This window comes from Chiloscyllium plagiosum, chromosome 8 (assembly GCF_004010195.1).
Source record: "Chiloscyllium plagiosum isolate BGI_BamShark_2017 chromosome 8, ASM401019v2, whole genome shotgun sequence".
NCBI classification, from domain to species: Eukaryota; Metazoa; Chordata; class Chondrichthyes; order Orectolobiformes; family Hemiscylliidae; genus Chiloscyllium; species Chiloscyllium plagiosum.
Window position 1 is genome coordinate 94,676,672 of NC_057717.1, and position 24,323 is coordinate 94,700,994.

At 42.8% G+C, this 24,323-nt stretch overlaps 2 protein-coding genes across 2 annotated transcripts in view; both read right to left on the reverse strand.

The window, feature by feature from the left end:
• Nucleotides 1-10,276, reverse strand: part of LOC122552191 (adhesion G protein-coupled receptor E1-like) — a 39,132-nt gene extending 28,856 nt beyond the window's left edge. Inside the window, exons 1-3 of the mRNA XM_043694787.1 lie at nucleotides 10,222-10,276; nucleotides 8,091-8,189; nucleotides 2,374-2,551 (exon numbers count right to left, since the gene is read on the reverse strand). Of these exons, the coding sequence (XP_043550722.1) occupies nucleotides 2,374-2,551; nucleotides 8,091-8,156 (244 nt within the window). The 5' untranslated portion in view covers nucleotides 8,157-8,189; nucleotides 10,222-10,276. The remainder of the gene's footprint in view (nucleotides 1-2,373; nucleotides 2,552-8,090; nucleotides 8,190-10,221) is intronic.
• A 648-nt stretch (nucleotides 10,277-10,924) lies between these two features.
• The window catches only part of LOC122552359, a 35,096-nt gene continuing 21,697 nt past the window's right edge, over nucleotides 10,925-24,323 (reverse strand). Inside the window, exons 5-9 of the mRNA XM_043695109.1 lie at nucleotides 23,404-23,537; nucleotides 20,774-20,943; nucleotides 18,177-18,257; nucleotides 14,936-15,070; nucleotides 10,925-11,046 (exon numbers count right to left, since the gene is read on the reverse strand). Coding sequence (XP_043551044.1) covers nucleotides 10,925-11,046; nucleotides 14,936-15,070; nucleotides 18,177-18,257; nucleotides 20,774-20,943; nucleotides 23,404-23,537 — 642 coding nt within the window. The remainder of the gene's footprint in view (nucleotides 11,047-14,935; nucleotides 15,071-18,176; nucleotides 18,258-20,773; nucleotides 20,944-23,403; nucleotides 23,538-24,323) is intronic.

Sequence of the window (24,323 nt, forward strand, 5' to 3'; positions counted from 1 at the left end):
TTTGTTGTCGAACATATTCTTTTGTTTGTGGGGAATGTATCACTGTCCATGAATGTATGTCGCTTCTCGTGCAAGTAAATGAGCTATGTTGCAAGGCCAACTCACTATCTTACAATGGTTATTGGCATATCTATTAGCACATTCTGGACATTCCACCCAGCAGCCAACTGAGCAATGTTATGTTTGAATTTCAATGTCAGTGCAGAATTTGGCACAGAGCCTACACATCTCAGCAAGTAGCTGATTGAATCAAACAGGATGTTCCTCCTATTGATAACATAGACCTCACCCAAACAGCTTACATTTGCAAAACCCAAAACAAAATGTCTATTGTTCAATGTGATTCTGCAATTGGGCAGCAGTTGCTTAACAGTCTCAAGGAATCTTGACTTCATGTTTTATATGAAAGTCTCTGGCAGTATAATGCTCCCTCAGAACTGTTGTGGAATCGTCCTCCTCAATCCTGTGTCAAAGCCTCTGCAGTGAGACATGAGCCCCTGATCTTCCGACTATGAGGCATTAAAATTACCCACTGAGACCCAGAAGAAATAGTCCAAACGCAGAGCACAGCACAGGAGATAGAAACCTGTTCTCAAACAATATTCACACACCATCACTTTCCCAATTGACACTGTTGAATTTGAAAGGATGAGGGATGAGATAATTGAAACTTCCTGAATCCTGACAGCACAAGATAGAGTGGGTGGCATAGTGGTTCAGTGGTTAGAATTACTGCTTCGCAGCGCCAGGGACGTGTATTTGATTCCACCCTTGGGCACTGTCTGTATGGAATATGCACATTCTCCCGGGTGAAAGTATGGGTTTCCGTTGGGCTTCCTCCCACAGTCCAAAGGTGTGCAAGTTAAGTGGATTGGCCTGTAGTCTTTAGGGATGTGTAGATCAGGTATATTAGTCATGGAGAATGCAGGGTTATAGGGAAAGGGTAAGGGTTGAATCTAGTTCAGATGTTCTTAGAACAATACAGTGCAGAACAGGCCCTTCGGCCTTCGATGTTGTGCCGACCAGAGGATTGGTATGGAATTGTTGGGCTGACTGGCCTGTTTCCACACTGAAGGAGTTATATATATATGATTCTATGGAGCGGGCGTGGAGAAGATGTTTTCACCAGTCGGAGAGACTTGGACCCGAAGGCGCAGCCTCGGACTGAAGGGATGACCTTTTAGAACTGAAATGAGGAGGAATTTCTTCAGCCAAAGAGTGGTGAATCTGCTCAACTCACTGACACAGATGGCTATGGAGACTAAGTCATTGAGTATCTTTAAGTCAGAAATAAATAGATTCTAGAATAGTAAGGAGATCAAAATGTGATGATGCTGTCCCTTTAACAAGGTTATGTTGTCCTTTTTTTCTCAGAGCTGTCATAAATGCAGAGTTGCTGAGAAGTTTGGCTTCGATGGGTTTTAGGGCCAATTTGATTATACCTAATAGATACTGCCACAGACAAAAGACTTTCAAATTTAAAAGCCCACTTGTACAATGAAAGGGGAGTAGCCAGTTTGGTTTGGTTTGGGTTTTAGCAGTCTGGCTGTTCCGGGAAAGCAGTCAGTCAGTTTTGAGCTGCTGGTCCAAGAAACTGATAGATGGAAGAAGGTGTTCCATTTTGAATCTCTCTGCCATTTCTCTCTCTCCTGTAAGACCCTGTATCTGATTTTACTTTTTGTGCCAAGGGGTGTTAATGGAGATTGTTGCAAGTAGTTGGAATAGCATCATTAAGTTGGAATAGCCTGTTGGTTTTTCGGATAGGGTAAGTTATTCTATATTCTGTTCTCCTTCCTTTATGTTTCATTTGGTAATCTTGCAAATTAACTCTGCTTGTTTAAAACTAAGTGGTTGGGCCATCTGCATCACTCCTGGAATATCCGCATTAAACCTGCTTAAAACAACGAGCAAAGTTTCGCTCCAGGCTGCTTTCTTGAAATGTTTTAAGGGGGTCTGGTCTGGTCCGTAACAAAAGGTTACAGGGAGAAGGCAGGAATGGTCTAATTATGTTTCTATATCCTCTGGTCTCGTGCACAGAAACAGGAACCCAAATTGAAATCAATTTTCTTAGCCCTGTTTCTGTGGAAATGTAATCATCAAATATAATTTAGGAACTTGCTCAACCCTATGACACAGCATCATGGACAATAATGTTTCTACATGTTCGTCAAAACAATTTTATGAAATATTGTTTGAAATTTTTAATCAGATGTGGCCATTTTAATTGACACATTTCTTTTAGTAAAGTGCCAATTGGCTTAGATAGTGCTGACCATAAAACCAGAAATAAACAACCTTTCCGTTTACTAAAAAATGACCTCTGTGTCAATTTGACATCTCAAGGGTTAGCATTTGTACTGAGTAATATTTTACCGAAAGAGTCTTCTGAGATTGACTTTGTTTCTCCACTGGGCAAAGTCAAAGCAACAGCCATTGCCATATTCTCCAAGAGATCCAAGATGGTTGCTGTTACATTTAACCGTTGACTGGTCGTCATGTTCTGTAGCCGTGAATTCCTACTGAGGAGACCATTTGTAAAGTTTGCGATGGCCTAAGTATAGAAAGAAAAAGGTTTCTTGAACTAATGTGTCTGTTGTTTTCTCTTCTTATTTTCATTTTCTCTCATTCTCTTTCTCTCTGAACCATCTTCTCCTCCTTCCTCCTCAAATGTTTTTGTTTTCTGTCTTCCGTCTCCCACACTCCCTTCACTGTGATTGTCTTGGAACCTTCCTTCCCTCTCGCTTGCTCCCTGTTTCTACCTTCCACCCCTTCTGCCTGTAACTGTCAATTATCTGCGCTGAAAATGTGTTGCTGGAAAAGCACAGCAAGTCAGGCAGCATCCAGGGAACAGGAGAATCAACGTTTCGGGCATAAGCCCTTCTCCTGTTCCCTGGATGCTGCCTGACCTGCTGCGCTTTTCCAGCAACACATTTTCAGCTCTGATCTCCAGCTTCTGCAGACCTCACTCTCTCCTCAAACACTGTCAATTATCTGCCTCAATAAATTAGGGTAACGCTCCTTTCTCTTACTATTTGCTGAAAGATATCACAACAGCAGTGGGCGGCAATTTGAAATAAAAGAAACAGCCACAGTAAGCATTTTCATAGAATCACAGAACTTTGACAATGCCAAAGGAGGAAATTCAGCCCATTCAGCACCACTTCTGTTACCTGGAGCCAATCTCCTGTCTTGAACGTATTGCAAATTACCATTATTTGTTACCTTTCAACTGAAAGGCTTCCTAAGCCCGTTCCAGAATGCAGCTCAGCATCAATCCCATTGCTGTGGGCCTGCAATCACATGTAGCCCACACTGTTTTACCATTGGCATACATCACCCAGATCCTGCCTAACTTCCAATCTGTGATTTGAATGCTTCTGCCTTTACAATGGTCCTCTTTATACCAGCTTTACACATTGGTTAGTCCACTATTGCTGGAGGTTCTTATGGGCTACACAATGAACGTACATGACATATCCATCAAATATGAACATCCCATTGAATATTAAACCCATATTCATATTAAAAGATCCACTCTCCCTTCAGAAGGGGGGAGTTTGTGAAGGGGCCATCAACCTAGCATAAAGTATAGGTTTCTTTCCCCAAAGCATGTAGATCATCACAAACGGAGGATTATGATACCGGTTCACATTAATCACATTGTTACTTCAAGCTTGATCAAAGAAATAGAGTTTAAGTTGTGTTTTAAAGTGGGGGAATGAAATGCATTGTTGCCAAAATGGTTTGTGATTCAAAGGTACCAAGAAATGATACCGACTGTTGTAAAGACCAAGCACGTTCATCAATGTCCTTTCGGGAAGGAGACATGCCACCTTCACCCGATCTGGCCTACATGTGATTCCAGACCCACAGCCATGTAGTTGACTTTTAACTGCCCCCTGAACCATGGAATCCTACAGTATGGAAGAGGCCTTTCAGCCCATCGAGTCTGTACCACCTCAAAAATGGCCTCAGTTTCAAGGCAATTGAGGAAGGGAAATAATTATTAATCTTGTCAACAATGCCCACCCTCCATGAAAGAGTAAAATATACATAGGAAAGCAAGTCGAAGAGGATGCAAAGAGTCTGCAAAGGGATACAGATCAGTAAAGGAAATTGGCAGATGGAGACTAATGTGGGAAAACATGTGATTGCCCACTTTGGCAGAAAGAATAAAAATTCAGAACATCATTTGAATAGAGAAATATCATATGATGTTGCAGTACAAAGTGGTCTCAATCCCCTTGTACATGAATCATACAAAGTTATTGTAATGGAAGGTGGCGATGTGGAGGGAGGGCGCTGAGCTTGGAAGCGACGTCATTTGTGCCAAGGCTGGAGGCAAAAGTGAGATTGGTATCTGGAGGAGTCAAACAGACCCTGTCTGGAAAGAAGAAGTCTCTTTGGGGAAAGGAGGCTGAATGAGAAGGAGGAGTCAGACAAAGTATTTCTCAACTCATTGTAAACCATAGGCTTCATTCCATGTAAATACTTCCTCAATTAACCTTAATTTCCCTTCACTTTTGTTGTGACTTGATGGCAATGGAATAAAGAATTAATGTCTCAAGATCTTTGGACCATCTTCGAATGTCATGTTAAATGAGCAAGAGGATTCCCAACCCCTGTACTCAATGCTCTGACCAATAAAAGGAAAGCATACCAAATGCCTTCTTCATGATCCTATCTACTTGTGATTCCACTTTGTAGGAGCTATGAACCTGCACACCAAGGTCTTTTTGTTCAGCAACACTCCCATATACACTTACCATTAAGTGTATAGGTCCTGCTAAGATTTGCTTTCCCAAAATGCAGCACCTCACATTTATCTAAATTAAACTCCATCTGCCACTCCTCAGCCCATTGGTCCATCTGATCAAGATCCCATTGTAATTTGAGGTAATCTTCTTCGCTTCCCACTACACCTCCAATTTTGGTGTCATCTACAAACTTAACTATACCTCCTATGTTCATATGCAAATCATTTATATAAATGATGAAATGTAGTGGATCCAGCATCAACCCTAGTAACACTCCAATGGTCACAGGCCTCTGGTCTGAAAAGCAACCCTCTGTCTTCTACCTTCAAGCCAGTTCTATATCCAAATGGCTAGTTCTCCCTGCATTCCACGAGATCTAACCTTGCTAACCAATCTCCCATGGTGAACCTTGTCGAACACCTTGTCGAATATAGATCATGTCAACTGCTCTGCCCTCATCAATCCTCTTTATTACTTTTTCAAAAACTCAATCAAGTTCGTGAAACATGATTTCCCACGCACAAAGCCATGTTGACTATACTTAATCAGTCCTTGACTTTTCAAATACATGTACATCCTGTCCCTCAGGATTCCTTCCAACAATTTGCCCACTACCGGCGTCAGACACGCTAGTCTATAGTTCCCTGGATTTTCCTTATCACCTTTCTTAAATAATGGTACAACATTAGCCAACCTCTAGTCATCTGGCACCTCACCTGTGTCTATCAATGATACAAATATCTCAATAAGGGGCCCAGCTTCCTTTGCTTCCTGCAGAGTTCTAGGGTATACCTGATCAGGTCCTGGGGATTTATCCACCTTTATCCGTTTCAAGATATCCAGCACTTTGTCCTCTGTAATCTGGACATTTTCAAGATATCACCATCAACTTTCCTACATTCAATATCTTCCATGTTCTTCTCCACGGTAAACACTGATGCAAATTACTCATTTAGTATCTCCCCATCTCCTGCGGCTCCACACAAAGGCTGCTTTGCTGATCTTTGAAGGGCCCTTTTTGCTCCCTACTACCCTTTTATCCTTAATGTATTTGTAAAAACCCTTTGGATTCTCCTTAACCCTTTTTGCCAAAGCTATCTCATGTCCCTTTTTTGCCCTCCTGATTTCCCTCTTAAGTATATTCCTACTGCCTTTATACTCTTCTAAGGAATCACTCGATTTTTCCTGTCTATACCTGACATATGCTTCCTTCTTTTTCTTAACCAAACCCTCAATTTCTCTAGTCATTCAGCATTTCCAATGCCTACCAGCCTTTACTTTCACCTGAACAGGCATATACGGTCTCTGGACTCTCTTATCTCATTTCTGAAGGCTTCCCATTTTCCAGCCATCCTTTTTATGTGCAAACAGGTGCCTCAATCAGCTTTTGAAAGTTCTTGCCTAATACCCTCAAAATTAGCCTTCCTCCAATTTAGAACTTCAACTTTTAGATCTGGTCTATCCTTTTCCAACACAATGTTGAAACTAATAGAATCATGGTTGCTGGCCCCAAACCGCTCCCTCACTGACACCTCAGTCACCTGCCCTGCCTTATTTCCCAAGAGTAGGTCAAGTTTTGCACTTTCTCTAATAGGTACATCCACATACTGACTCAGAAGATTTTCTTGTACACTCTTAACAAATTCCTCTCCATCTAAACCCTGAACACTATGGCAATCCGAGTCTATGTTTGGAAAGTTAAAACCCCCTATTATAACCACCCTGTTATTTTTAGAGATAACTGAAATCTCTTCACAAATTTGTTTCTCAATTCCCTGTTAGCTATTAGGGGATCTATAATACAATCCCAATAAGGTAATCATCCCTTTCTTATTTCTCAGCTCACCCCCAAATAACTTCCCTGGATGCATTTCCAGGAATATCCTCCCTAAGTACAGCTGTAATGCTATCTCTTATCAAAAACTCCTCCTCCTCGCTTGCCTCCCTTTCTATCCTTCCTGTAGCATTTGTATCCTGGAACATTAAGCTGCCAGTCCTGCCCATCTCTGAGCCACATTTCTGTTATTGCTATGATATCCCAGTCCCATGTTCCTGATCACGCCCTGAGCTCATCTGTCTTCCCTGTTAGGCCTCTTGCATTTAAGTAAATGCAGTTTAATTTATCAGTCCTACCTTGTTCTCTGGTTTGTTCCTGCCTGCCCTGACTGTTTGACTTGCTTCTTTTCTCAACTGTACCAGTCTTAGATTGATCTCTTTCCTCAGTATCTCCCTGGATCCCACCTCGCCTCCCTACTACTTTAAATCTTCCAGAGCAGCTCTAGCAAATCTCCCTGCCAATATATTAGTTCCCTTCCAATTCAGGTGCAATTCATCATTCTTGTACAGATTCCAATGATCCAAAAATATGATTCATTCTCCCATATGCCAGCACCGGGAGTAATCCATATTACTACCGTCAAGGACATCTTTTCTAAATTCCTGTCTAACATTCTTTGTTCTCCCTTCAGAATCTCATCCTTTTCTCTTCCTTGTTGTTGGTTCCAATGTATACAATGACCTCCTTTTGGGCCCTCTCCCCTTTGAGAACATTCTGCACCCTCTCTGAGACATCCTTGATCCTGGCACCATGTAGGCAACACACCATTCTGATTTTTCGCTGCTGGCCGCAGAAACATCTGTCTGTGCCCCTAACTAGAGAGTCCCCTAACACAATTGATCACTTGGATATATCCCTCATTGCTTTAGAGCCATTCTTGATACCAGAAACTTGGCTGTTCATGCTACATTCCCCTGAATGTTGATCACCCCCTACATTTTCCAAAACAGCATACTTGTTTGAAATGGGGATAGCTACCGAAGACTCCTGTACTACCCACCTACCTCTTCTATCTTTCTTGGAGTTAACCCATCTACCTGACTGTATCTGCAGCTTTTCTTCCTTCCTATAACTGCCATCCATAACACCCCCAACTCCTGTAAATTCCTCATTACCTCCAACTGTTGCTCCAACTGATCCATTCGAACTGACCGGATTCACAACCAACAACATTTATTGCAGACATAATCTTCAGTAGACCTCTGCTCAAGTCCCACTTTCTCCAAAGATGCACAATAACATCTCTTAATTAGATGATTGGGAAAACTAGGTCAATTCTAAAAAAGAGAATTAAAAATTAAAGGGATTCACTGAAACTATACATGGTTGAGCTTGTAGCTGCATGCTTGTACTGTTTCACTCTGTGTATAAATGTAGGTCTATGTTAAGATTTGCTCCAGTCTCATTCTTCACTGACTGGCTTTGTACAATAGAACACAGTACCAGAAGCATGTCACGTTTGGAGAAAATAAAACACTGAGCCTATAAAACCTTACCTGGATATCGTCTGTGACGCTGAAATTCTGACAGACTTTATCAAGTAATCGGCGAGCTGATTCCATTATGAGGCAAGACTCATCACAATCATAGATTGGCTAGACAGTGGAATGAGACAATAGTTTAAAATCCCCCCTCTCATTAATAACCATCACTGAACAAGTCAACCTATGAAATCCACCAAACCAACAGTCCGAAGAGCAAAAGCCTGGAGAATCAACTTTGTATTGTCTAGAAATAGGGGATGTGGCATTGCTTGTGTCGCTAGTGGTAACACTGGGATTGTACCAGATATTGACGTATGGTTCTATCCCAGAGGAGAAAGTGAGGACTGTAGATGCTGGAGATCAGAGTTGAAGAGTGTGGTACTGGAATAGCTCAGCTAGTCAGACAGCATCCAAGGAACAAGAGAATTGACGTTTCTGGCATAAGCCATTCATCAGGAAAGGGCTGATGAAGGGCTTATGCCTGAAATGTCACCTCTCCTGCTCCACGGATGCTGCCTGACCGGCTGTGCTTTACCAGTGCCACACTCTTCAACTCTATCCCAAGGGAGTCCACAGCATCAGTGTTGGGGTACCTTGTTGGTATGGGATGTGAGCAAGTACCTTCTGAAGAAAGAAACAAACAAACACAGAAAATATGTCGTATCCTTCATTCCCTTCAGACATTAAAAACATTTTACAACTAATTGTTTAAAATTTATCTGTTTATGCGAAGTAGGTGTCACTGATTAGAGCAGTATTTATTATTCATTCCCCATACGTAAATGCCTCGAGAAGGTGATGGTGAACTTCTTTCTTGAATTCTTGCAGTCCATCTAATGTAGGGGACACCTGGAGTGCTGTTCATGGGGAAGGGGCACAGTGTGTTCCAGTATTTGGACTCAGTTACAGCAAGGAAACAGCAATAAAATTCCATGTCAGGATGGTGTGTGATGTTTCCAGCTGTCAGTTGCCCCTGTCCCTGGGGTGACAATTTTCCAAGGTGCTGCTGTTGGAGCCTTGGTGAGTTCTGCAGTGTACCTTGTTAATAGTACACTGTCCTCCCACAGTGCATCACTGGTGGAGGAAGAGAATATTGAAGGTGGTGGATGGAAAGCCAAAAAAAAGGCTGCTCTCTTCTGAATGGTCTTATCCCCAGCCTCCTTTTCTTTATCTCTCAGCCCCTTTAGGCACCCGTCCACATTCCTGATGAAGAGCTTATGGTTGAAAAATTGACTCTCCTGCTTTTTGGATGCTGTCTGACTGGCTGTGCTTTCCCAGTGACACACTTTTTGACTCTGATCTCCAGTATCTGCAGTCCTCACTTTCTCCTAGGAAATGTGGCAGCCAATGTTCACAGAGGAAGTTCCCAAAAACAGCAACACCAAATAATCAGATAATGATAAACTGTTTAATGTTTCAATTGAGGGCTAAATCTTGATTTAGACATGACTGGAACTCCCTTATGCTTTCCCCACAGAAACACCACTGAGACCTTGGTTAAAAATCATACAACTGCAAGTTATCGTCCCAACAGGTTGATTTGGTACTACTAGCTTAGCGCTCCGAAAGCTAGTATACTGTTGGACTATAACCTGGTGTTGCCTGATTTTTAACTTTGTTCTACTAGCCAAACACCGGCAGCTCTCCATCACTCTGATATTGGTTCAACCTGAGGACGCACATGAGATATGGGTTTAACATCTCATTTGAAAGTTGAACCTATGATCAAGAAAACTTGATACTGCCTGGGGAAGATTGGCTTACCAACTAATGAAGTGGGGGATCAAGTTGGGGGCTGTTGGGGGGTGGGAGGCGAGCATAAATTTGATGATTATTTAGTGGTTGAGTTGCCCTTATCAGAGCAGGGCATAAGCTTCCAAATGAAGTCTCTTTTAATTTGAACATTCTGATGCGAGGTAACAGTGAAGTGCTAGTTTGCTGTGAAAGTACCTGCTGAAAATGTTATTTTCTTTCGTTCAACCTTTTAAATCTGCAATCTGTGACCATTATAATCATCATGTAGCTATTTCAAATACGTGCTCATGTTCAATCAAAAATCATGGGTACAAAGAAATGGACCCCATTAAGCAGATGAACCTTTTCAGCGAGTCAGTTTGAGAATGGAACAATATGGGTCACGTACCTGTACAAGGGTGGAATTGTTTGGCTTTTCTGGGTTGGGACAGTTGAGAGGTTGCACTGTAAAAATTAAAGTAGTTAAGAGATAATTCAACATTAGTACCAGTTCAAAACTTTTCTTCAGGAGAGTTACACCTGAAATGTTGGCTCCTGTACCTCCTGATGCTGCCTGGCTTGCTGTGTTCTTCCAGGCTCCTGCCTGTCTCCCTTGGATTCCAGCATCTACAGTTTTTTTTTGTCTCTAACCCAGTTCAAAACTTTGTCATCTTTCTACTATGGATTTTGGATGCCCATCTCACTGGGCAGATAGAGCCCAGTTTTGATATCTCAGCTGAAGGATGCTCCTCCAGTAGGGCAGCACTCCCTCAGCACAACACTGGGGTTTGGCAGGGAAAGAGCATCAGATTAGATTACACTCTCAAATCCTGGCATGGTATTTCATACCAACGCCCTTCTGACCCAGAGTGGTAATAAATGAGCCAAACTGGCATATACGATACTAACAAGCCTGCTGACATACTAGTCCGAATTATAGATTAATGAAGATCAGTTTTTAGACATACATTAACTCCTGTAATTCTGTCAAAGCAGGACTTAGTACATGTGGGAAGACCCTGTAAATAAAATTTGCTTCACAGGGTCAGACTTGTGATTCTTGGCAAACAGCAACTACAGATAAATTTAATTTGATTTCAGCTCCTAATATCCTATTGTGTTTGTTCTGGCACTGGCTGAAATCCTGCCCGACAGATACAGCGGTAACTCCCCAAGGAGTTATGACAGGTTGCGTCCGTGCCACACACATCTTCATTCTCACACTTGTCCACATCTGCAGTGAAGAGGAAAAGATGTCACAGCAACTGCTCCCGAACTGGACTGAACAGACTTGTACTATACGGACTCCCACTGGATCAAAACTTGGTAATTTGGTGTTAATAATCTACGTTACATAAAATTTCCAGCACAAAAACAGGACATTCGGTCCATTAGATGGATAGTGGTCTTGATGCTCCATCTAAGAGTCTCCTTCAACACTGTCTCACACTATCAACACAGCTTGCTATTTCTTTTTCCCTTGTGTACTCATCTACCTCAAGCATTCATGCTCAATTATTCCATGCCATAGCAAGCTCCACATTTTAACAATGTTTTGGGAAACACAATTTCTCCTCAACTCTTCACTGGGTTTATTAGTAACTATTAAATATATACATTCTCTTGGTTTGAACTGACCCCCATCTTAAGCTGGATTCTGACCCAGCAACACTGAAGGAGTGGCAATATGTTTCCAAATCAGGATGGGGTTTAGCTCAGAAGGTACATTGGTAGACTTTAGTTTCATTGTATTTCCTTGTATGCAGATTGTGGATATTATCTGGGATTCCCTTGTGCCATTTCATAAAAGAACAGTGTAGAAGAGTGGACTGTTTGTTACGTTAACAGGTGCATGTTTGTAAAGTGTATCTCTGTAAAAGTGTGCAAATATTGGCTTCGGTTCTACATTCAATTACTTAACTTTCTGGAAAATTGCATTTGTAAGTTTAATGGTCTCATATTCTTGTGCGTCTGGGTACTGGAGATGTGTGCATGATGTTTTGTCGAGCTGTTGTGGTGCATTTTGTAGATACTGCACATGGCACTGACAGTGGGCCAATGGTGGAAGCATGAATACTTAAGATTTTAGAGGAGAAAGTGAGGACTACTTAAGATTTTATCTGTGCCATTGATAACCAAAGCATTCGGTACTGCACTATGCTATGGTGTTCTAATGGAACACTGGATTAGTTGTAAGAGGGTGCATTCTGTCTTGATGACTTATTTTCACTTTGTTTCATGTACACATCCTCCCCTTTAGGGAATAATTGGGAAGGTTTAAAAGGAGTAGCAAGCTGATTATTAGCTTCCCAACTTCAATGTGTAGGCCCAAATTACTGAGCTTCTCATCATAGATCAACCCCTCCCCTCAGGAGGCACTCAGTGAAATTCCAGTGTGGAGTCTCCAAGGCAAGTACATCCTTCATTACAAAGGGCACCAAAACCATTAGTCATGGCTATTAAAGGAGATGGAACAGAGGCAGCTGGAGTTCAGATGCAGATGAACCATGATCTCACTGAATGAAGAGAGTGGCAGGAAGCTTTTTGTTTTGAAACACACCATGTATCGCACAGTCTTGGTGGGCCACAGCATCTATTAATGCGCTGTATTATTCTTTATTCTTTGTTTTCGTCAGTATTCCTCCAAATTTTCACTCGGACATGATTTAGAATTTAGTTTCTAATTTCTTTTGAATCCAGGACCATCCTCAAGAACTGACAACCTTATCACAAACAAGAGATTTGTGCTCTGGGAAGGCAGATGAGTTCAGGACATGGTTAGGAACATGGGACTGGGATATCATAGCAATTACAGAAACATGGCTCAGGGAAGGGTTTAGATGGAGAGGAACTTGTTAAGTGTGTACAAGAACATTTTCTGATGCAGTATGTGGGTGTACCTACTAAAGAAGGTGCAAAACTTGACCGAATCTTGGGAAATAAGGCAGGGCAGGTGACTGAGGTGTCAGCGGGGGAGCACTTTTGTGCCAGCGACCATAATTCTATGAGATTTAAAATCGTGATGGAAAAAGATAGACTAGATCTAAAAGTTGAAGTCCTAAATTGGGGAAAGGCCAATTTTGGTTGTATTAGAACTTTCAAAAGCTGATTGGGGGCAGATATTCGTAGGTAAAGGGACGGCTGGAAAATGGGAAGCCTTCAGAAATGAGATAACGAGAATCGAGTGAATCCTTAGAAGAATATAAAGGCAGGAGGAGTATACTTAAGAGGGAAATAGGGAGGGCAAAAAGAGGACATGAGATAGCTTTGGCAAATAAAATTAAGGAGAGTCCAAAAGTTTTTAAAAATACATTAAGGACAAAAGGGTAACTAGAGAGAGACTAGGGCCCCTCAAAGATCAGCAAGGCGGCCTTTATGTGGAGCCACAGAAAATGGGGGAGATACTAAATGAGTATTTTGCATCAGCATTTGCAGTGAAAAAGGATATGGAAGGTATAGACTGTAAGGAAATAGATGGTGACACCTTGCAAAATGCCCATATTACAGAGGAGGAAGTGCTGGATGTCTTGAAACGCATAAAGGTAGATAAATTCCCAGGACCTGATCAGGTGTACCCTAGAACTCTGTGGGAAGCTAGATAAGTGATTGCTGGGCCTCTGGCTGAGATATTTGTATCATCGATAGTCACAGGTGCCAGAAGATTGGAGGTTGACTAATGTGGTGCCACTGGTTAAGAAGGGCGGTAAAGACAAGCCAGGGAACTGTAGACCCCAGTGAGCCTGACGTCGGTGGTGGGCAAGTTGTTGGAGGGAACCCTGAGGGACAGGATGTACATGTATTTGGAAAGGCAAGGACTGATTCGGGATAGTCAACATGGCTTTGGGCGTGGGCAATCATGTCTCATAAACTTGATTGAGTTTTGTGAAGAAGTAAAAAAGAGGATTGATGAGGGCAGAGTGGTAGATGTGATCTATATGGACTTCAGTAAGGCTTTAAACAATGTTCCCCATGGGAGACTGGTGAGCAAGGTTAGATCTCACGGAATACAGGGAGAACTAGCCATTTGGATACAGAACTGGCTCAAAGGTAGAAGACAGAGGGTGGTGGTGGAGGGTTGTTTTTCAGACTGGAGGCCTGTGACCAGTGGAGTGCCACAAGGATCGGTGCTGGGTCCTCTCCTTTTTGCCATTTATATAAATGATTTGGATGTGAGCATAAAAGGTACAGTTAGTAAGTTTGCAGATGACACCAAAATTGGAGGTGTTGTGGACAGTGAACAGGGATACCTCAGATTACAACAGGATCTTGACGAGATGGGCAAATGGGCTGAGAAATGGCAGATGGAGTTTAATTCAGATAAATGCGAGGTGCTGCATTTTGGGAAAGAAAATCTTAGCAGGACTTATACACTTAATGGTAAGGTCTTAGGGAGTGTTGCTGAACAAAAAGACCTTGGAGTGCAGGTTCATAGCTCCTTGAAAGTGGAGTCGCAGGTAGATAGGATAGTGAAGAAGGCGTTTGGTATGCTTTCTTTTATTGGTCAGAGTGTTGTGTACAGGAATTGGGAGGTCATGTTGCAGCTGTACAGGACATTGGTTAGGCCACTGTTGGGATATTGCGTGCAATTCTGGTCTCCTTCCTATCGGAAAGATGTTGTGAAACTTGAAAAGATTTACAAGGATGTTGCCAAGGTTGGAGGATTTGAGCTATAGGAAGAGGCTAAACAGGCTGGGGCTGTTTTCTCTGGAGCGTCAAAGACTGAGGGGTTACCTTATAGAGGTTTACAAAATTATGAGAGGCACGGATAGGGTAAGTAGACAAAGCTTTTTCCCTGGGCGGGGAGTCCAGAAATAGAGGGCATAGGTTTCAGGTGAGAGGGGAAAGCTATAAAAGAGACCTAAGGGGCAACTTTCTCACACAGAGGGTGGTACGTGTATGGAATGAGCTGCCAGAGGAAGTGGTGGAGGCTGGTACAATTACAACATTTAAGAGGCATTTGGATGGGTATATGAATAGGAAGGGTTTGGAGGGATATGGGCCGGGTGCTGGCAGGTGGGACTAGATTGGGTTGGGATATCCGGTCAGCATTGACGGGTTGGACCAAAGGGTATATGCTGTACATCTCTATGACTCTATGACACTCGTAAGGTTATTCTCCTTACCTTTACAAGTTGTTGCAATGCTGGAGGTCCCAGGATTGCGGGTAAACCCTTTACCACAGTAACACTCATAGCTCCCAACTGTGTTGCGACATGTTGCGGATGGATCACATTGTGGCCATGTACACTCATCAATATCTATGTAAACAGTGATGTTCGTTAATGGCTGGATCACCATTTTCTCAAATTACAAGCTAAGATACAGGAACATGAGCAGGGCGCTCGGCCCAACAATCCTGTTCCACCATTCAACAGGTAACCCAATTGTGGCCTTGACTCCACTTTCCTGACAGGTCCTCATAATCCTTGTCAATTACTTAGCCGATCAAAAATCTATCGCATGCACCTTGAATAGAGAAACACAGAGAATTGGAGCAGGAGTAGGCCATTTGGCCATTCAAGCATGCTGTATCATTCAATATAATCATGACTGATCATCCAACTGGCTTCTCTACACAGGGCATGCAGAGCCATGCAGCCATTTAGAAACTTAGAGGGTATGCCATGCAGGATATGGGGTAAGCTATTTAGGACTGAGGTGAGGAGAATTCTCTTCACCCAGAGAGTGGTGAGTCTGTGGAATTTGCCACCACAGAAACCAGTCAAGGCCAAAACATTGTAGGATTTCAAAAGGGAGCTGGGTATAGCATGTGGGGTGAAAGGGAACAAAGGATATTAGTGAGGTTTGAGAAGATTTGTAGCTCAGATTGAGGTTCTGGATGTAGGCTTGCTCGCTGAGCTGGAAGGTTCATTTCCAGACATTTCATCACCATACTAGGTATCATCTTCAGTGGGCCACCAGGTGAAGATGTTACCTAGTAGGGTGATGAACCATCTGGAAATGAACCTTCCAGCTCAGTGAGCAAACCTACATCCAAAACAAAGGATATGGAGGAAAAGTAGGAATATGCTACTGAGCCGGATGATCAGCCGTGATCTTAATAACACAGGCTTGAAGGGCCGAATGCCCTATTCCTGTTCCATGCTTCAATGATGACTGTGGCCTGCTGATAACCATGACAAGGTTCATTTCTTTCAGTCTGTGCTGAATAGCAAAGCCAGGCGGAAGTAACATGAGCAAAATACTGCTGATGCTGGAAATTTGAAAGGAAGTCAGAAAGTGCTGGAAAAGTTCTGTCAGCATCTGTGAAGAGAGAAACCAAATTAACATTTCAAGTCCCACATGTCTTTTCGTCAGATGAATCATGAGGCTGTGTGTGGGACTGATAGGGAAAAGTACAAAAAGCCAAGGTAATGTAATGCAGGGATACTGTGGGCATCTCGAGAAGGCTCGCAGTGAGTGTGCAGTATGGCAGTGAGCAAACATCCTGGTGCAGTCCATGAACTGGGTGTGTGTCCCTGAACACCCTTGAGTGTCTTTGCTGTGGCATTACATTGCTGTATGCTGGAACAGTGTTGAAATGCAGAAGTAAGTGGATCAGAGATTCAAAGGAGTTCTTCGAGGTTTGCGCATGTTGGCTGTCAATGTACATGGATGTAATGATTTGGAGGTGCCGGTGTTGGACTGGGGTGTACAAAGTTAAAAATCACATAACACCAGGTTATAGTCCAACAAGTCTATTTGGAAGCACTAGTTTTGGGAGTGCTGCTCCTTCATCAGGTGGTTATGGTGTATAAAATAGTAAGATATAGAATTTATAGCAAAAGTTTACAGTGTGATGTAACTGAAATTATACTTTGAAAGAGACCTGGATTGTTTGTTAAGTCTTCTAGTCTTTTAGAATGACCATGTTGGTTTCAGTTCTTTCATACGTAAATCCCAGAACTTTTTAAAAGTTACGTTCTCAAGTGAACTTTAACAATAGGTGCCATGTCAGCCCAGATAATGCATTGAAGGTCTGAGGTGCCCTGTGTGAGGCTGTCTGTGTCCCAATGTTCAGACTGATTCTAATCTAAAAAAGGGATTTACAGAATCCCTTGGTGACAATTTCATCCCTTACCATCAGCCGCACGCAAAAGGTAAAGCAAAACATCACCCAATCACAACGCAATGCCATCCATGCTCTCGAAGCCAATCACAACATTGTCATCAAACCAGCAGACAAAGGAGGAGCCATCGTCATTCAGAACAGAACAGATAACTGCAAGGAAGTGTACCGACAAATGAACAACCAGGAACACTACAGGCAACTACCAGCCAATCTGACCAAAGAGCACACCTGTGAACTAAACCTGTGAAGGAGCAGTGTTCTGAAAGCTAGTGCTTCCAGATAAATCTGTTGGATTATAACCTGGTGTTGTTTAATTTTGTATATGGATGTGAGGTGCATTTAGCCAGTAAGGTATTGGTGCCTGGTGGCCGATATAGGGGTCCTTCACAGTCAGTGGCGAGCTGTAGTCACCAGGCCCTGTTCTGACTTCTGTATCAAGCATTCCTGACATCAAACTTATTTGGTACGTTTGATCTAATAGGAAGCTGAATATTGATGAGGTGAGCAATGCTGTTAATCAGGCGTTTAACAAGCTACAATCCCTCTTCATTAGCAATCCATTCTGCCTGAATGGGAAACCCGTCTCGCAGTGTGGCAAACACATGGTCCTGACATCAAAATACTCATCGCCCAACCCCATTCCAATGCTGCCACAGAGCTCACTACAGCCAATCTGGCCCAGACCTTTATAAAGCTCCCCTCCTCTCCTTTCATTCTGCCTGTGGATATAGTCCCACACAATCCTCATGAGATAATGCCTTCATCCCAGGAATGAGCCTCATGAATGTTCCTCCAATCGCTTCCAATTCTAAATATATCACTCCCCCAATAACCTGCATACAGGAAACTAGATGTGCTCTCTCTCAGGCCCTGTATATCTCTTGCAGGATCCCTTACTTTTATACTCCATTCCACTTGTCATAAAGCACACTTTCTTTTACTTTGAAATATAAAAAATGATGGCTTGTGTAGACAGCCCATCATTGTTCACGATTGTGACACTCATTGCTGCTGGGCATTGGTGCGGGTAAGATTGTGAGGAATAAATGTAAGAAATTGGTATGGGGTATAGATATGAGGTATGGCTGTGGGCCATGTGGGAATAGCATGGATGTAGGGAAAGGATGTGAGGCATGGGTGTGGGACATAGGTGTTTGATATTCATCCATGCCGCAAGATACAAATACTGCAGCCTCCTCTTAGTCTGTTTGAGAGTCTTGGAAACCAATGGGGAATGACCTGATAATTGTCTTCAATCATGCAACAATCTCCTGACTTTGCTGAACACTTACCCACGCAGTGATAATGTTTGTGATATAAATAACCTGGCGAACAAGGCTGAGTCTGGCACAGCCTCTGAATGCAGTATACCACTAGGAGAAAGAAAAATGAAGTATTTTAAAATTTTGTTCCTCAGTTGTCTTTCTTCCCTGCCCTGAAAGAGTTTACTTATTCTCTAATCCTTCACCCATTCCCCATGCACAGGCCCATCAACTTTTCAACCAGCAGTCATTGGGATGGAACTGGGTTTGGTTGGAACGATGAGGTCCCACTACATTGTCTGAGTTTGATACATGTGCATATGGGCCCAGGCTGGGTACAGTTGGCCTGTCACTTTCCCTGAACACAATTGTGAAACCAGTTGATCCTCTACAACAATCCAGAAACTCCCATGTGGACATCTTACCTGAAGCTAAATGTCAAATAAAAAGTCATAATGAGGTAAGTTTCAGCATTTACAAGATTTGATTCCTCCAAGTGACCTGGCTGATAAAATCCATTGGCCTCGATTTGAATTAAACACTCCCTCCACCCCACCTCTACCATTGGGTAGGGAAGAGTCAGGTGAGTAATTAATTCTTTAAATATCGACCTCCTATCCATAGTGTTGCTGGGCGATGTAATAATAACAGTGGCAATTCAGGCTGTGGACAAAGTTCCCACCAATAACGAACAGGGAGCTGCTTAAGACACAGTTGCAATGTACTGACATCACTGGTGCCGTGGTGCAGCGTGAATATAAAGTAGCTGGAGTCCTTGTGATCTGCTGCCCTGGGGGGTCAAGTTTTAAAAGGCGCTAAATGATGGACCGGAGATGGATTTTCAAAATTCGAGTCACCTAACTCCTTCTCTGGCTCTTTCCTGCATTGGGGACTGAACTCTAATTGTGATTAATCATGAGAAGTGTGTATATCTTCTATTTAAACAATGTGACAAGGGTCTCTGTTCCTATTGCAGCCAGTGAGCCCCAGACCTTCATCACCCTGTGGTTGCAAAGATTTATTGGTCAACTCCATTCTAATTGGATTGTCTTATGAGCAAAGGTTAAACAGGTTAACCTTACTGCAGTTTAGACAAATGAGAGGTGATCTCATTGAATCATAAAGGACTTGACAGGGTAAATACTGAGAGGATGTCTCCCCTGATGGGAGAGTCTAGGATCAGAGGGCAGAATCTCAGAATAATGGGGCACCAATTTAAGATTTAAGATTGAGGTGAGGAGCAATTTCTTCTCTCACAGTGTGATGCGTCTTGGAACTCCTTGCAGAGTCCTTAGAAAGTTAAAGCTGCCATTACCTTACCAGACCATAGAGCTACTCTCTCATTAGACAGAGCTGACTGGTGGTGGTTTAACCTGGGAGTCACCTCAGGTAAGGAGAGAGGAAACGTCCTTTGTGGTAACCTCAGCCAGTGTGGAAACTGAACCCATGCTGCTGACATCACTCTGCAGCACAAATCAGCTGTCTCACTAACTGAGCTAACTGACCTCCCCAAAGCTGTACATGATAATCTAGTTGAGGCTTAATCAGTGTTTTATCCCTTTGATCCAAATGATAATGTCCCTTGAAGGTCATCTTTAGTGAACGCACCAGGCAACGAAGGGAATCTGGTCAGCATGGACAAGTTGGACCGAAGGGTCTGATTTCGTGCTGTACATCTATATGACTCTATGACTCTGCGACATTGCTAACCCATATGTATGGTTTGTTTATCGCTGTCTACAGGCCTGTTTACAGTGACTATGCAGAATCAACAACATTTCTCAAAATGAGGAAGGCAAGTTTGTTCTGCGAATTCTTATGTTTCCTGCCTTGCTGATCAGAATCTGAAAGCAGTATTGTTAAAGCATAATGAAAGAATTGTCTGCGCTAATGACAAAAAAAATTGATCCAGACTTTTGTTCCTGTTGCGTAATCATGGATTAGAGGGTTCAAGAAGGGGAGTGTCATGACAGAAAACGGAAGAGCAAGAGGTGGCATCGGTAAAAATGCAGTCATCGGTCTGTTTTCAACAGAGAAAGGAGACCAGGATGGGAGAGAGATGCAAGGCAAGTGGCTAGAAGCGATGATAGCAAAGGAAGAAATCGGTTTGGAGTGGATGTGAAGAGAGAGCACAGTGAAGAGAGGGAAGATGTAGTGTCAGAAGATAGAATTGGGAGTGAGAACAGGAGAGAAACAGGGACAATGCAGAGGGAGGGTAGTGAGGACAGGGAAGTCAGGGTCAGAAAGAGATGTTCGGGGGGATGAGAGAGGATACTGCTGAAAATGTGTTGCTGAGAAAGCGCAGCAGGTCAGGCAGCATCCAAGGAGCAGGAGAATCGACGTTTTGGGCATGAGCCCGTCTTCAGGAATCATGCCCGAAACGTCGATTCTCCTGCTCCTTGGATGCTGCCTGACCTGCTGCGCTTTTCCAGCAACACATTTTCTGCTCTGATCTCCAGCATCTGCAGTCCTCACTTCCTCCGACGAGAGAGGATAGGCTTGCAAAAGGTGAGCAGGAGGGAAGGAAGAAGAAAGAGGAGACAGGCATGAGATGAGAAAGAATGGAAGGTGAAAGATGATAAGAGGGGAGAAGAGCAATCAGAAAAATAATTAATAAAATGCTTTACCCAGAAACGGCAAGCCACAGCCAATTTTCATGTCAACAGAACTGTTTTCCTCAGATGCTGTAATTGCTGCACTGTATTGGCACTGAATGAGAAATACGTTCTCTGCATTACTTTTCATTTGTGATGATCCAATCAGCAGGGGGAGGAAGTTAAATAATTTCCTGGTGGCCCTGGTCAAGACCAGAAAAAGAAAACTCATTTTTATTGAAGTAATGTGACTGTAGTTATTTCAACAGAGGCCATATCAGGACCAACAAAAACAGGACCTTTTCTCAAGGTTTGGGGCTTCAGGAATGAATATCCTGAATTAGGAGCTACATTAGCAGCCACAATTTTCTAGAGACCACATTAACTGCAGCACTGCCCTAGTCATAATAATGATTCCCTTGGTATTAGCAACCTCAACTAAGACATCGTAAGGCAACAGTTAAATTTCATTCAAACTGAGAGACACTACTTTCATGAACCATAACAGGCTCCAATTTGATTTTAATGTACCTTCAGCATAAGATTTGAATAAAAGTCGTGAAAATCTTAATAAAGCATTTTTATTGTTAACCTTGATATTGCAGAACTGATATTCTGTCATGAAAGGTATTGAGGTAGTTCAGGTGAGAGCTCCTGGAATTGTGGCATAACCCTGACCAGAGAAGCCATTGAACTAATCACTGAACTATTTCACGTTAATCCAGCTTCCTCTTAAATACAGCTATATTTAACTATTCCTTATGGTTGCAAATTTCACTTTCTCAACAAACCATTTCTCCTGAAATCTCAACTGCATTTATTTGTGGTCATTTGTATTTATGTCCCTTCAGTTGATTTTTGCACAGTCCACTTGATGAAAAAAAGTTAAAAATCACACACCAGGTTATATCCAACAGGTTTATTTGGAAGCACTAGCTTTTGCAGTGCTCCGAAAGCTAGTCCTTCCTAATAAACCTGTTGGACTATAACCTGGTGCTGTGTGATTTTTAGCTTTGTACACCCCAGTCCAACACACCTTCACATCATGATAAAATAAAGCGTAATGGAACCTCCAGCAGCAGATGGCGACGGTGAGCGAGAGCAGCTGGAGCAGTCGAAAGAAAGGGTGTCTGAGGAGAAGGCAGCCTCATGTGGATTTGAACATTCGAGCAATTGCAACACAACTGATCCTGCTAAGTATGCAACTACTTTGCAGACAGGCATGATGTAGTTGCTGGATTGGCAACTTTCAAGCAGGGAAGTATGTAGCATGTGATGATGGTCAGGCAGAGCCACTGGAACAGTTGATCGGACCCTTTCTGGAAAAAAGAATGTTTCTGGGAGAAGGATTTCGCATTGGGAAAAGGAGCAGACAGACAAAAGCTTCCTGAACCCAATGTCCATGTCAGGCTTCATTCCTTGTAAATATCTCCTTGTTTAACCTTAATTTTCCCTTAATGATTATAAAGACTTAATGCCAGTGGAATAAAGGATCCTTGTTTCATGATCTTTGGACAGGCCGTGCATTCAAATCTCATGTTACAATAGGCTAATATCAAGCTCTGCTTCCTCCATCTTGGAGGGAAGAGCTCTAACATATTCAGTCTTTCAGCCTGTAATTAAACTACATTAAGGTTCAATGTTCTCGTCCAGCTGTTAGAAAATTAGTTCTAATTGGGAAACCATTAAGACTGTAATTGCTTCGCCCAGCACTTGGCTCTCTGGTCTGTAAACCATCCATCCAAAATGATGAGATAAACAATCGAGTGAATTAACATCAATCTCACCCGAGTCAGAAAATTATTTTTTTCATAATGAGGCCAATTCATACATTAAACATCAAACTGAATGAGATGACAGAGTGTGATAGCGTCAAGGGAGATTTACTCTGTACCTAGCCTGCAGTTATTCCTGAGACGGACCTAATACCAGATACTACGAGATAGAGTTTTGTCTGTCTCTGACAACAAGAGGAGATGAGTTGAGTTGCTCATCACATGGTGTTTTAATGATGATCAGAACCCTGAACATTTATAAACATTTCCGACTTGTAATTCCAAAATATATTGTTTGTCGGAGGATGCCAGCTACAGAAAACCTGCGGACTATCTGACAGAGTCCTATGTGAAACTAATGGACTGATGTGCATGTAAGTTGGCAGGAGAAAGTGAAGACTGCAGATGCTGGAGTGTGAGAGTCGAGAGTCTGATGCTGGAAAAGCACAGCAGGCCAGGCAGCATCCAAGGAGCAGCAGAATCTACATTTTGGGCATAAGCCCTTCAGTGGAAAAATAGGGGCCACGGGGTGAAGCGGAGAAAGGAACTGAGAGATAAATGGGAGGGTGGGAGTGAGAGTGGGGTGGAGGTGGGGGGAATATAGCTGGGAAGCTAACATTTTCATTTTGGAAACCCCTGGATGACCTTAGTGGAGTCCCTTTGCTCCGGACAAGCACTCTTGTTCCCCATAATAATGTGCCATCCTCTATGTTGATCTACTCTCACTGAGTCAAGAAAAGTTTCAGTTTCTGGTTGTGATGGTCGTTTTGCTTCCCCCATCGCCACCAGCTACTTTAGTTTATCCAGGATGGAATCTTTTTGTGTCCACAGTCTGATATTGTCAGTGGTGATCTGAAGGTGTCCAAAACGTTTAAAACCAGAACTGACTCTCCTAGTGGCAGCATCACCGGTGGTGTATCTGCCAGTGGGCAGCGGCTCATAGCATCCACATTTGCCACTTGGCCTCCCAGGCGGTATTCCAACTTGTAATTGTAGAGTTCAGCACTGAATTCAACCTGAAGCTGTGGGCAGCATAGCCATGTCCTTTTTAAGTAGCCTGAGTAGGGATTTGTGGTCCATCACAAGTTTACATCCATATAGGTATTGGTGAAACTTTCTCACACCAAAGATGACCACCATTTCCTTCTCTATCTGCATGCACCTTTGTTTGGCATCAGCCAAAGTCCGGGAAGCATACTGTTGGGGATGGAAATACATTATGAAGTGGGTGACTCGCTTGTAGCAGTCCAGTTTAGGTAAGTATTCAGGCCACACAAACCTTGAGTTATTGACTGGTTTATTCGTGAGCTCACAGGGAAAGACAAGTCGACTGAATGGTCACATGTCACTCTTGACAAGCTACAGTGAGTTGTGTGATTATATAGGTTACAATCATTTAATAATTAGCAAATTGTTAATTGCAGGATAATGAGAAAGCTAGGCACGTTCCCCAGTCATTAGCTGCAGGCATGTAATGGCTGGACAGTATCCGTTAGTAGCTGATAAGCAGGTGTTAGTATACGATAGGTCTTTCCAAAGAGAAGAATAGCACCATGCAAGGAGAGAATTTGTTTATCAGGTATCAGAGGAAACCGGAGCACCCGGAGGAAACCCACGCAGACACGGGGAGAATGTGCAAACTCCACACAGTCAGTCGCCTGAGTCGGGAATTGAACCTGGGTCTCTGGCGCTGTGAGGCAGCAGTGCTAACCACTGTGCCGCCCACTTGGTTTCCAGGCTTTTAATATGTGACAAAATGGCTGCCCCAAACTTAACAATTATCCCATAATTTCTTCCTTTTTTCAATT